At 47.8% G+C, this 13,553-nt stretch overlaps 1 protein-coding gene across 1 annotated transcript; it reads right to left on the bottom strand.

Annotated features, from left to right (window-relative positions):
* Positions 1-10,513: 10,513 nt before the first annotated feature.
* On the bottom strand, positions 10,514-11,488 carry LOC142002650 (olfactory receptor 52E2-like). Its single transcript, XM_074978917.1, has one exon. It carries the CDS (start codon positions 11,450-11,452, stop codon positions 10,514-10,516), a length of 939 nt encoding a protein of 312 aa, XP_074835018.1. The 5' UTR covers positions 11,453-11,488.
* Between the last annotated feature and the right edge of the window lie 2,065 nt (positions 11,489-13,553).

The following is a 13,553-nucleotide window of genomic DNA, read 5'->3' as shown; positions in this document are numbered from 1 at the left end:
AATGTCCTAGGGATTGAATCACATGCAGTAGCAAGTCCTTCATGATCAAATTTGGCTGATATCTCGCTTTTGACATAATACTGTTTAGACAGCTGGAGTAGCAGTGGAGAGGTTTTCCTATGGATCACTATTGTCATTCAATGAACAGACAAGCTGATCATTTTTGGATTGAAAGTCTCCAATCTATGGATGCCACTAGGAAAATGTACATTGGTGAGCTTAGCCTGCTTGCTGTTTCCTTTCTATGGCTACCTATTAGTAATACAAAACAAAAATCAATCAAGTAGCACTTTAAAAACTAGCCAAATGGTTTATTAGGTGAGCTTTCGTGGGAGAGTCCCACTTCTTCAGACCACAGCCAGACCAGAACAGACTCAATATTTAAGGCACAGAGAACCAAAAACAGTAATCAAGGAGGACAAATCAGAAAAAGATAATCAAGGTGATCAAATCAGAGAGTGGAGGGTTGGGGGGGAAGGTCAAGAATTAGATTAAGCCAAGTTTGCAGACGAGCCCCTACAGTGACTCAGAAAGTTCCCATCACGATTTAAACCATGTGTTAATGTGCCAAATTTGAATATAAAAGTCAGTTCGGCTACTTCCCTTTCCAGAACGGTGCAATAATTCTTCTTTGGTAACACACATACCTTTAGGTCATTGACAGAATGCCCCATTCAATTAAAATGTTGACTAACTGGTTTGTGGATCTGGAGTGTTTTGATGTCTGTTTTGTGCCCATTGACCCTTTGTCTAAGCGGGTTAGAAGTCTGTCCAATATACAAAGCATCTGGGCATTTATGGCACATGATGGCATATATTATGTTGGTAGAGGAGCATGAGAAAGTGCCCATGATTCTGTGAGTAACCTGGTTAGGTCCAGTGATGGTATTTCCAGAGAAGATATGTGGACAAAGCTGGCAGTGGGCTTTGTTGCAGGGAAAGGTTCCAGGACTGGTATTCCTGGGATATAGACTGTGGCTGTTAGTGAGGAGCCTCATGAGGTTGGGAGGTTGTCTGTAGGAGAGAACAGGCATGTCACCCAGGGCCTTCTGGAGTGTGGCATCCTGACTAAGGATAGGTTGTAGGTTTTTAATAATTTGTTGCAGTGGTCTGAGTTGGGGGCTGTAGGTGATGACCAGCGGTGTTCCGTTCTTGGCTTTTTTGGGCCGATCTTGGAGTAGCGGGTCTCTGGGTATTCGTCTGGCCCTGTCGATTTGGTTTGTTACTTCTCCTGGTGGGTAATTCAGGTTTATGAATATCTGGTAAAGTTCTTGTAGTTTTTGCTCTCTGTCAGTTGGATCAGAGCAAAAGCGATTATACCTAAGAGCTTGACTGTAAACAATGGATCTAGTCACATGTGCAGGATGGAAACTAGAAGGGTGTAGATAAGTATAGCGATCAGTAGGTTTTCAGTACAGTGCGGTACTGATCAGGCCATCCTTGCTTAGTACTGTAGTGTCCAGGAAATGTATCTCTTGCATGTTGTAATCGAGGCATAAGTTGATGGTGGGGTGTAGATTGTTAAAGTCTCTGTGGAATTCCTCTAGAGCCTCTGTACCATGGGTCCAAATCATAAAGACGTCTTTAGATTATAGGGCCTTTGATGGCTGGGCTCAGAAGCCAGCACATGAACCTGATGGAAGTTGGATGGTAGAAAGTTGGGTCCTGCAACCAAGAGCATAATGGGGTGTGTCCAGTGCCAGAGCAGGTACCTTTCCTACAGGACCACAGCCAGGGTCTTGGCAAGAAGGCTGGGAAATCTGAGTGTCAGCCCCTTTAGTTTCTTTACATGCCAGGGACAGCTGTGTGTGATGTCCCAGGGCCCACAGAGCAGAGTTCTGTTTCCTGGAGACTTTCCCATTTGTTCTTATAGTTGCTATTTAATAAATTGTATTTGGTCTTAGCTTAGTTTAGTGATCAGTAGTGTCAGGCAAGCATCCACTATGAAGAGATTACCCAGGAGATGGGACATCCTGGCCCAAGTGACCATAAAGTAACTGGGGTTCTTCCTCTCAGGAGTCCTGGTCCTAGCCATGTCACCATGATGAGGACTGGGCCACAAAGGAGAGTGGAAGGGGACTCCTTGAGGTCAGGCAGGTCTCTGGGTGAAGGGAACATTGGAGCAAGGACACTTTCGATACCTATTTCCCCTGGAGTAATGAAGAACTCAGAAAAGTTCCCAACTATACTTGTCATTGGGTAGATGATGGATTTCAATTTTAGTATTGTGGTAAAGAGATGTGTAACTCGTGAGATGTTCATATAACTCAGACAAGCTGATATGTGTAAATGTGGGGGTAGGGACAGACATTCTGAGTAAGATGAAGGTAACATCACTGCACAGAAGGGCTTGCCAGAGGCTGGTATCACATAGACTCTTCTTCCTCTACTATTTTATGAAGAGGTTATATATCTAAACCTGGCATTCGTTCTGAGGCCTCTTGAAAACATTTTATAATTAATGAAAAGTTGGCCAAGAGAACTGACTACGTAATTGACCAAAAAGCCAGTATGAATCACTTCTTACTCACAGATTTCAGTATTCAGACACAGTGAAAACGCTCACAAAAATTAGGCATTTATGCATTCAAGAAAGCTAATGGCATAGTGGGGTGAATTCGGAGAAGCACTTCCAGCAGATCTAGAGAAGTTATTATTCCCCTCTACTTGGCACTGCTGAGGCCACATCTGGAGTATTGCATCCAGTTCTGGGCCCCCCAGTATAGAAAGGACAGGGATGTATTGGAGAAGGTCCAGCAGAGGGCAACAAAAATGATTGAGGGGCTGGAGCACATGACTTATGATGAGAGGCTGAGAGATTTGGGCTTATTTAGTTTGCAGAAGAGAAGACTGAGGGTTAATTGGATACCAGTCTTCAACTTCCTGAAAGGGGGCTCTAAAGAGAACGGAGAGAGGCTGTTCTCAATTGTTACAGGTGGCAGAACAAGGACCAGTGTTCTGAAGTTACAGAAGGAGAGGTTTAGGTTGGTGTAACCAAGCAGGCTCGGGTTGCCCAGAAACGAGGCTGCACCCAGAAGGCGAGTGCTATATTTGGTTTATTGAAAGCGCGTGACACCCGTGACGGAAGCCCCGGAGACACTGCAGTCACCAGTGGGGGGAAAACCCGACGTGTCAGAGCTTTGCTCGGGGAGAGGCTCTGTAACAGGCCTCCTAACACTCGCTGATAAAGCTGAACTCATTAACATAAGATTGCCTAAAATTGCCTATGCATTCCTTATTACTATTTTTTGTGGCCTACTGCCAGCGTAGTCTTGAAGTCTTGGCACGCACGCCTTGATTGCAGTTGTTGCCATGGCAGGGTTAGTTGTTTTGCAGCTTTTCACCTTGCACAGACTGGTTTCTTTAGATTCTCCTGAGGATTCACAGAGGGGTCAGACTGCACTCTTGACCATTACAAAGTTTTCTCGCACCCTACACTCCTCCCCGTGACCCCTTTGTGAATTCGGAGGCTAGTATGAATTAAGTGAGGTGGTTGATGCTCTTCTGGTAACACAGCATGCACCTGTGGAACAGACTCGACAACAGCATATGAGAGCAGTGAAAGCAAAGTTACACAAAAGGGTATAGTTTTGCAAGAGAGCAGGAGTAGCACTGACACCTATAAAGCTTGTGTCCATCAGCTGTCCCACGGCCATACTGCAGGGCAGACAAAAGGCAGACGCGTTGATGGCAGTTTGTGCCAACGTTACCCATACGTTGGAGCTGTTACTGCTACGTGGGCCTCATTCTGAGGCTATTGCTACAGTCCAGAGCTACCCGTGACCCACCCCATTAAGAGGATTGGGGTTCATACTGTAACAGGGGCGACGTCCGTGACCCACTCAGTGTTCTGCAAAGCCCACACTACTGCTAGGATTTGCTTTTTCAGCGGGGGTGTACCCGCTTTTGGCTCTGCGGAGGGTTCGTGACCAGAAGCTGATGGGTTCTTTTCTCTGGGTTCCTACCTGCTGCCACAGACCCCAGGACGCCACGTTGCCGATGGTTGTTACCTCCAGTTTAAACGGTTGGCCCCGCAGCGGTGCAGTGAGTTGGGCGTGTGGCACCACCACCTCTTTGCAGAGATCAAAGGTTCATTGTTGCTTCTCTGTCCAGTTCCACTGAGTGGCTTTGCGCACAAGCTCCTGTAACGGACAAATAAGTAAAGCAAGGTGCGGAATAAAAGCACACCAGAAACCGAGAAGGCCCAGAAAAGTGTGCAACTGCTCTTTAGACAAGGGTGTGGGGAACGCCTGGATGATATGCTGCACTTTTCGCGGAATGCTTTTGTTTGTACCCATCCACAGTACACTCAAGTAGACCACACTGGTGGCTGGCCCCTGCACTTTCTTGGAGTTAATAGCCCACCCCAGTTCCTGCAAACTTGTTACAATGGTGTCTAGGGCAGTTTGAACAGTTGGTTCATCTGGTCCCAAGATCATAGTGTCATCAATGTAGTGGTAGCAGGCCGTCTGGTCAGGGAGGTCCAGACGCTCTCGATTGGCCTGCACTAGCTGATGGCAGATCATCGGGGAGTGCTTAAAGCCCTGTGGTAACATGGTAAACGTGTACTGCTTTGTTAGCCACGTGAAGGCAAACTGCTATTGACTCTTGGGATGAATGTCAATAGAGGCGAATAATCTCTGCCTGTAGCAATGCAGCAATAGTGTCACTGATCTTGTGCTCTCCACCAGGAATACGGTACTGCTTGACTGACACCAGGGTCTGGGGGACCAGCAGGCACACAGGGTCCCATTTGGGATGTCCCCACAGTAGGGGCTCCACAGTTCTGATTGCCCGAATGTATCGGGGTGCCCAAAGGCAAACAGCCCATACTGCGTATCCACACACCGGCCACGCAAGACATCCATGCCAATGATGTATTCACCTAAAGGTGCAGCCAGTACAGTTGCCCAAAAGGGAGGGCTTTCCACAGCGTTACGGTGACCTTCACCGAATAAGCGGTGGTCTCCGCTCCTCTGAGGCCCTGCACAACCACCACATGACCTGCAGTCTGGGTAGAATGCAGAATGGTCACCTCGGCTCCAGTGTCTAACAGAGCTAACACATGCTGTTCCCCTCCCCGGGGCCACTTGATGGTTAACGGGATGAATGGGTGCCGGTCCCCTGCTACCTGTTGCATTGCCACAGCCCGTATCGCAGGGGACCCGCCTCCCCATTACTTCCTAGGGGAAAGGGTCCAGTTGACCGGGGCACTGGGCTCGGTCCTCCACCCAGCTCCTGTACCTTTCTGTGGTGCCTGAGTCTCGCCCGCCCTCTTGGAGGCACCCACATCCTCACTCCGCTGGTTAGGCGGCAGTTGTAACCAGCGCTTGTACAAGTCTGGTGTTGGCAAACCATTGATCTCCTCACGGGGGACTCCTGCCTTCAGCAAGTTCATTCACATGGTTCTCCGGGTCACCCGAGCGTGCCCTTTCTCCTGTTCAGGGGCTCCCGCCCGACCACCTTTTCCTTCTGTGGGGCAGACCACTTTCGCACCTATGACAGCCTTTAACTGCATCAACGTTTCAGCCAAGTCACCTACATTCCCGCCCGCTGCCATGACCACGGCCATAAGAGAGGCCTTCAGCTCGAGAGGGGCAAGGCGTAACAGAGTGGCCTTGATGGATTTATGGACCCCTATATCGTCCGGTCCTATGTCGACGAAAGCCACAGCCTACGCCATGCCCAGCTGCCGCAGCGCACTCACCCCTTCTGGGATCATACGCCAGGGCATCACCAGTGCTTCCAGTTCCCCCGGGGAGGGGTAGACCTGGTCCACCGCCACAGTCAACCAGCAGTACAAGGACGGAGCTTTCATGTCATTTCCCTGTACATTAGTAAGACCTTGCATAGTCTGCAGCGCCTGTCTGACCTGTGAATCCTGGGACAACACGCCCATCCGGTGGAGTTCCGCAAGCAGCGGCAACACAGTGTTGCCAGCGTTGTCCCATACACGCACTAGACAGGCCAACAGGCCTTCCCCTGGCTCCACCTTAAAACTCTTCACCATCTCCTGCAAATCACTTGTCTTAAACGTCCGCCAGACCTCATTGGAGCGACCTCCTTCTGCCCTCAACTCCTGAATGGGGCACGCCTGTCTCAGGTCGGTTTGCACAGCCTCCCTGTTCACCTCCTCCTCCTCCTCAGACAAGGAAGAGCTCCAAACGTTCCCAACCCAGGTCTCAGGGTCCCAAGTGGCTAGCGCAAGGACCACACGCACTTGGGCCATTGACACCAGTTCTTTCCCTAGTTTAATGTGCTGTTGATTCGCAGCTCTCACTTCCAACACCTCACAATGATGGGTTAACTCTTGCGTCCTTTTGGACTGGGAGGTAACCACCTCCTGCGCTATTGCCCGCGCATGTGCCAAATAGTGACATTCCTGCTCCTTCCCCGCCAGCGCCTTCTGCAGGTGCAGAAGCTTATCACGCAGGGCCCGGAGGGCAGTTAGGAAAAGCCATGCTACCTCTCCCACAGCCCTTTTTTCCGTCTCTGGCTGGCGGCTCAGCTGCAGCTGATGCAACGCCCCTTCTACCTGTACCAGCATCACGCCTGCCGCCTCCTGCAACTCCGGACAGTCTGCTGGGGCTGCCCAACAGGCCACCATTTGCGCTACCGGCCCCCATCGCTCTGTCGAGGGCCATCCTGGTATGTGCTGCAGGGACAGCGCTGGCTTCCCTGCCTCCCCCGCTTTCGATCAAAAAGGCATCGTACCTGGAGAACCCTGTTTGCTGCACCAATTGTAGCCAACCAGGCTCGGGTTCCCCAGAAACGAGGCTGCACCCGGAAGGCGAGTGCTATATTTGGTTTATTGAAAGCGCGACACCCATGACGAGAGCCCCGGAGACGCCGCAGTCACCAGTGGGGGGAAAACCCGACGCGTCGGAGCTTCGCTCGGGGAGAGGCTCCGTAACAGGCCTCCTAACACTAGCTGATAAAGCTGAACTCATTAATATAAGATTGCCTAAAATTGCCTATGCATTCCTTATCACTATTTCTTGTGGCCTACTGTCAGCGTAGCCTTGAAGTCTTGGCACACAAGCCTTGTTTGCAGTTGTTGCCATGGCAGGGTTAGTTGTTTTGTAGCTTTTCACCTTGCACAGCCTGGTTCGTTTGGAATTCTCCTGAGGATTCACAGAAGGGTCGGACTGCACTCTTGACCGTTACAAAGTCTTCTCGCACCCTACAGTTGGATATTAAGACAAACTATTCTACCAGGAGGGTGGTGAAGCACTGGAATGTGTTACCAAGACAGGTGGTAGAATCTCCATCCCTAGAGGTTGTTAAGTCCCGGCTTGACAAAGTCCTGACTGGGATGATTTACTTGGGGTTGATCCTGCTTGAAGCAGGGAGCTGGACTAGATGACCTCCTGAGGTCCCTCCCAGCCCTAGAATTCTATGATTTGGCATTAATTAATTAACATTTTTAACTTCGGTTCTCTCATTTTGCTCCAAAGTCAGATGCTGGAAACAGTAAGTGCTGTTTGAAATGTGAGATGCTTTTTGGGAGAAAAGGTCCAAAATTCTGTGAGCTGCATGATGTTTCGATTACCCTTGACACAAAAACAGTATGCTCCCAAAACATCCTGTGAAATAAATAGCCTTCTTCGGCTAATCAGTCCTTATAAGTAGAATCAAAGAATGGGTATATCAGCTAACTAAAACTGAAAGTGCTATTGAAAAATGGGGCTGGCAGCTCTATTTTCCTATGTTGGCTGCACGGTTCAGTGACGATAATTGCAGGGTTTCATCCTAGCTGATAGCTATAGGGGATGAAATATGGTACAGAAGGCACTGTTGGAGCACTCAGTAAGCCTGCAGCTGCCCCTTCAATAAGTTGGAAACTTGCTCATACAAAGTTGGAGGGACTTGGAGATCAGTTAGGTCCAGAAATCAGGGAACAGAGGGACACGCTTGGATGGAGAGGGGGTGGGCTTTTGGGGACATAGGATTAAGGAGAGGGAGGGACTTGGCTAGACTTGACCATTACAACATTTTCTGACAAGACATTCACCAGGTTAATTTTCCTGTGATTATCTCTTTTTTGCTTATTTTGAACTTGCTGCTTTGCAATCATGTGCTTTAAAAATTGCCCTTTCCATTTAAGTTCTCTACAAATCAGCCAGGACTGCACAGACCTCTGCCATATTCCCTCTCTCTCTTTTTTTTTTTTACATTCAGCCTGAGTTTTCTTAATCTTTTATACAAAGTTGCTCCTGATCCCAAGTAATTGTGGCTGTTGCACTTTAAGTGAATGTTTTCTGAGAACTCTGCACATTAATTTCAGGATGCCACGTCAGACACAGCTTTTAACTCAATGGGGCTGGGAATGGTACCTTTGGTACCCGATTCCATTGGAGGTGTTATCTCGCTGAGTGTTTGACTGGTCAAGCTTCAGCTTGGGTCCACTCTCCCCATCGTTGAATTTTTCTCACCTTGCTGGTTGCCAGGAGCTCAGTTCCCTCTCAGTCAGCAGGTCAGGTCATGGGGGAGGTATCAAACCCTGCCCCCTTCAGTATGTCACCATTGGCGGGCATCCAGGACACATCAAAAGCTAACCCTGGGGCTGACCTTGGGTATGACCCCAAGTTGCTCTGTGGTCGCTTAGAACAGAGGCTACTGCTTCCCTACTAGGTGTTCTCTCTGTACAGGATGCTTTCCTGACCCACAGACCACTGCATTATGTTCAAACCACAAACCATGAGTTCAACAGCAGTGATAAGACAAATATGGAACAAGTGGGAAAGGTTCAAAGAAAGGAGGAACACCGATCTGTGGGAAGGGGCTCATTGTAAAGAGGGATATGAGGAAAGCTCAGTCTCTTCTTCACATGTTGCAGGCCTCCTGTCCAGGTCATGGAAAACACTGTGGCAATACCACCAATAAGGTACCTGCTGTGGCAACGCTCACATGCCCGCAGGCTGTAAATGGCAGGACCTGTCTCATCAGCATCTGCCCTCCCATCAGATTCACATCCCCTTCTGATTCCACCCTACAAGGCCCTCTTCTCTGGTCTGTCTCTCTTTTTTGGTGGGTTGTGGGGGAAGGGCTCAGCCCCACATATTTTCCCCAGCTGCTCATTACGTTCAGCTGCCAAATTACTACTGGTATGACCAGCCCCTGATGCCCCTCTGCTGCAGCTCATCCACGCTTCTCTTCCAGTTTTCCCTCGGCAGTGCATCCCTGCCTCTAGCCCCGCTCTGCCTTCTGGGCTTCTTCTCTGATCCCTGCAGTTCTGAGTTCTCTGGGTCTGCTTCCAGCTCTGCTTCAAACTTCTACTGCATTAAAAGCCCAGAGTTGTTTGAAACTAACCCAAAGGTAGATTAAACTTTAGAAAATACTTTGGCTTTTTTATTCACACACTGGTCTTATATCAAGTAGCAAATGAAAGCCTTTGTTAGATACCGAGTGCAAACGTGGTTGAAAACAAAGAGGGAAAAGACCCGAGACTAATTTATCCTCATGAGCAACAAAGTGAAAAGAAAATCAAATTCACATTCATTGCCTCAATATTGGTACTTGTATCCCAAACAAAACATGGTGAATCACAGCATTAAAACTGCCCAGAAGTAGCCCAGAATTCATGTAGTAAATAACATTATTGTAGCATTAATTTCTAAAGAAATTCAGTCACAACAATCTCTGTATTTTATGGTTAATTTGTTTGTGGTTGTTAGTCACGAAAAGGCAGGATTTCATTCTTGCTGTCTTCACCAGCATTCGTGTGCTTCTGCTGTTTTTCATACATTACTGTGTTGGTCAATGAAATAATTTCTTTCCATGACACAAACTGTTCAAAAATTGTATTGCAGTTATTAACTGTCATGAAGACTGTTTTCTAAAAGCTCTTATTGCACCTTTCTGTTCCACTTTATGTTTTCCAAGTTCGTCTGAGAAAACCATCTGGCACCTGCTGTGTTGAAGAGAGGTAGTGACAGCTATGAAGGGGCGGTCACTAACGTCTTTGTCCTCAAGGGCGTTGAAACTTCAGTCACAAAATGCTCAATTTGTTTGTATTAAGTATGAGCCCAGTAAACCATTTGCAAGACTCTTCTCTGCTAATCCAGCTGTTCCAGTCCTCACAAAACAAGGCAACAAAGAGGTATCAGACATTATAAGTTGTGATGAGCTGAGTACAGTACAAGGACTTAGTACTTACTCACCAGGCCACATCTTTTAAAGAAGTTCAGCGCTAGTTTATTTCTTTGTCTGACCAAGAACCGTGTTCACGCAGGGTCTACTGAAAAACCAGCCTGTGCTCCAAAGCTTCAGTACCTTCTGGTGGACAGGAAGTCATGGAAAGATTGAGTGACAGTGTGTGGAGATCTGGGCTGACAGGTGACACTGAAACAGGTCAGCTGATGGTCAGAGAGAGGAAACTCAGCAATGGAGAGAGCTGTTCTTGGTGGCAGAATGATAAAGCTGAGCCGTACCGGGACAGAGCAGCCTTGATTAACAAGGATGTATCCTTTCTCCCTCATCATACAGACTTAATGTAACAGGACACAGGCAATCATGTTCTGCAAGCGTATTTGCCCACCTTGTCACGAAGCTCTTTGGTTTTGACCCCGTAAATGATAGGGTTGAGCATGGGGGGGACAAGTACATAGAGGTTAGCTAAGAAAATGTGAACCTGTGGAGCAATGCCCTGTCCAAACCGATGTGTCATGTAGGAGAAGAGGCAGGGAGTATAAGATGTCAGCATCACACAGATGTGGGTGGTGCAGGTGTTGAGGGCTTTCTGGTGGGTTTTCCTGGAGGAGATTCTGAGGACGGCTGTGATAATCAGGCCGTAAGAGAGAGCTATGAGCGTCAGGTCGAACCCTGTGACTACAAATGCTACAATCATGCCGTATGTCCGGTTGATTGTGATGTCCCCACATGAAATCTTTGCCACAGCCATGTGCTCACAGTACGTGTGGGGGATAATGTAGTTCTCACAGAAGGGCAGCCTGGTCAGGAGAAGAGGCATGGGCAGAATGAGGAGAACAGCTCTTATCAAGCCCACAAGTCCTATCTCAGCTATTCGTGCATTGGTGAGGATGGTGCTGTATCTCAGAGGGTTACAGATGGCAACATAGCGATCAAAGGCCATTGTCACAAGGACAGCTGACTGCATAACAGAAACAGTGTGGAGGAAGAACACCTGTGTGAGGCAGCCACACACAGTAATGTCTTGCCAATGGAACCAAAATATACACAGTGCCTTAGGCACAACAGAGGTAGACATGCCAATGTCTGTGATTGCCAGCATGCAGATCAGCAGGTACATGGGCTTGTGCAGGGTCTGCTCTTTGCCTACAACGAGCAGAAGAGTGAAATTTCCTATGAGGCCGATGATATAGAACATGCAGAAAGGGATGGAAATCCAGATGTGGGCAGATTCCAGACCAGGGATGCCCATTAGAATAAATGTTGATGGGTCAGAGTGGGTGACGTTAAAAACTGGCATAAGGTGGTTGATGTGTCGATCAGACTCAGAAGTGCTCAAGGTGCCTGTGAAGGGAGAGAAGCACAGTGAGGGTCTGCACACTGTATATCAGAGTCCTTTAAATATAGTATCATTATTGGCAAGTATCATTTATGATTGTTCATGATACCCCAACTATTTATCCTCTGCAATCTCCATCGATACTCACACATGGCAGGAATAACCAGCTGAGATGATGACAAATGTAGCTGTTTGTGCTTTTCAGCACAAGCAACAACTGTAACTTATGTCTCAGAAAACATTCATCTTATATGAATGTGCCTCATGAAAAGCATCTTCCCTATTGCACTTCATCACAGCAATATGATTTGAAAAAATATGGGCTGCAGTGTTAAATGATCAAGGATTCTTTCCACTGGTGAAATATCTGAAGTTACACACCAACAACAGCAAATGTTTGAGAGGTTGACACACCCAGGCTGCACTTCTGTGCCTTGCAGGGCAAAAAGACCTGAGACCCCCAAATCTCATTCGGGGGGAGGAAAGCTCCCAGTGCTGGCCTTGGACCAGCAGTCACAAAGAAGCAATTTAATTTCAGCGGTGTGCTCCATCTGTCTGTGTACACGTTGCTCTGTACAACCACAACCCTCTTCTGCCCAATGCTTCAAGTAGACCCACGCCATCCCATCCCCCTCAGTGCTGCCAGCCTTCCTTTGTACATCCTGTTCTCGCCCTGCATCCCCCAGTACTGGCCATCTCCCACATAGGTCTCCGACCTTGAAAAGTCCCAGGCCTGCCATACAATGACACCCCTCACACGGGGCCGAAACAAGGTGACAGACCCCAGGGCAACAGCTCACAGAAATATCTCCTCAGACTAGGTTCAACTCAGTGGTGGCCTAGAATGGAGAAAAGGGGAAGGTCATCCTGAACTGCCTTTCTGGAGCAAAGAGAACCCCAGCTGCAGCTTGGCCTGTGTGGGGAAGGAGAGAGGGACAACTCCTGTGGGAGGGGGAGAGGAGCTGAAATACAAAAGGGCAAACATCACTAACTGTTCCTGAAAATGTCATAAAGCCTTCAGGTACTGCAGCCAGGTAAAAGCCCAGACCTTCCTGAAACTGCTTTTCCATGCAGGCAATTGCTGGGAAGTATGATTGTATTCATATTAGCTTTTGGTGCTTTCTCTCTTCTCCAAACCCAGAGACGCAGGGGCACAACATGAAAAGACCCCTCTCCCACTAGTGTTATCCTAATAGTTTTGAAGCTTTAAGGCTATGATTTTACTTTATTTTCAATTGCCTCTTACATAATCTAGAGAACCAGAGATGGAGAGACACAGAAAGCAGACTCTGCTGAAGAAGTGGGTCTGCTCCACAAAAGCTCATCACAAATAAATCATTTTGTTAGTCTTCAAGGTGCTTAATGACTGCTGCTTTTTTCCGTCAAAAAAGGGTTATCCTAACTCTTTTAAATCTGCGCATGTGTGAGTTACAGGTAACTCTGCTGTCAGACCGTCTTTGGTCCAGATGAGCTCACTCACCCTTCAAGGCCATGGGAGAGCTCCATTTGAAGACATTGGAGGTACATGGTCAGTGTTAATCACTCATATGGATTTAGAATGAATACCTAGTCATGTCTGGAGTTTACACATTGATCACAGTGGGATCAAGATTTCACTTTTAGCATTTAACTTTCAACTCTGATCTACAAAACCAAGGCTGTAGGGCCTTCTATGGGGACTGCTATTCTACTGGAGCATTGAAAGAGTCCAAAGGAAATCCCCAGTCTATTTGGTTTTCTGAGACCAACAATGAAAGATGGGGATTTCAAAATATATTACCCAGTAAAGAAAGAACATGAGGGCAGAATCTGGCCAGGGTGTGGCCCATTATTTTTGCAAGCCTTCCAGTAGCACACATATTTATCTAAATTATTTCCCATGCATTCACAGTTCCCGTTTCACCAGGTCAACCCCTGGGTATTTCAGGCAATACTCAAGAGTTCAAGATGCCATGCTGGTGAATTTATGCCCGGGCATTTTTGGCTTGATCCCTGAAACACTTCCTGAGCCCTCAGCTCTAAATTTATTGCCGAAACCAGGAACTCACCGAAATCCCACTCA

The sequence above is a fragment of the Carettochelys insculpta genome, chromosome 1 (assembly GCF_033958435.1).
Source record: "Carettochelys insculpta isolate YL-2023 chromosome 1, ASM3395843v1, whole genome shotgun sequence".
NCBI lineage: Eukaryota > Metazoa > Chordata > Testudines > Carettochelyidae > Carettochelys > Carettochelys insculpta.
Note: the sequence above shows the minus strand (reverse complement) of the source record. Positions and strands in the feature narration are given on the sequence as shown.

Coding starts and splice junctions, on each gene's coding strand:
- LOC142002650 (XM_074978917.1), bottom strand. CDS start 11,452: ATGCCAGTTTTTAACGTCACCCACTCTGACCCATCAACATTTATTCTA.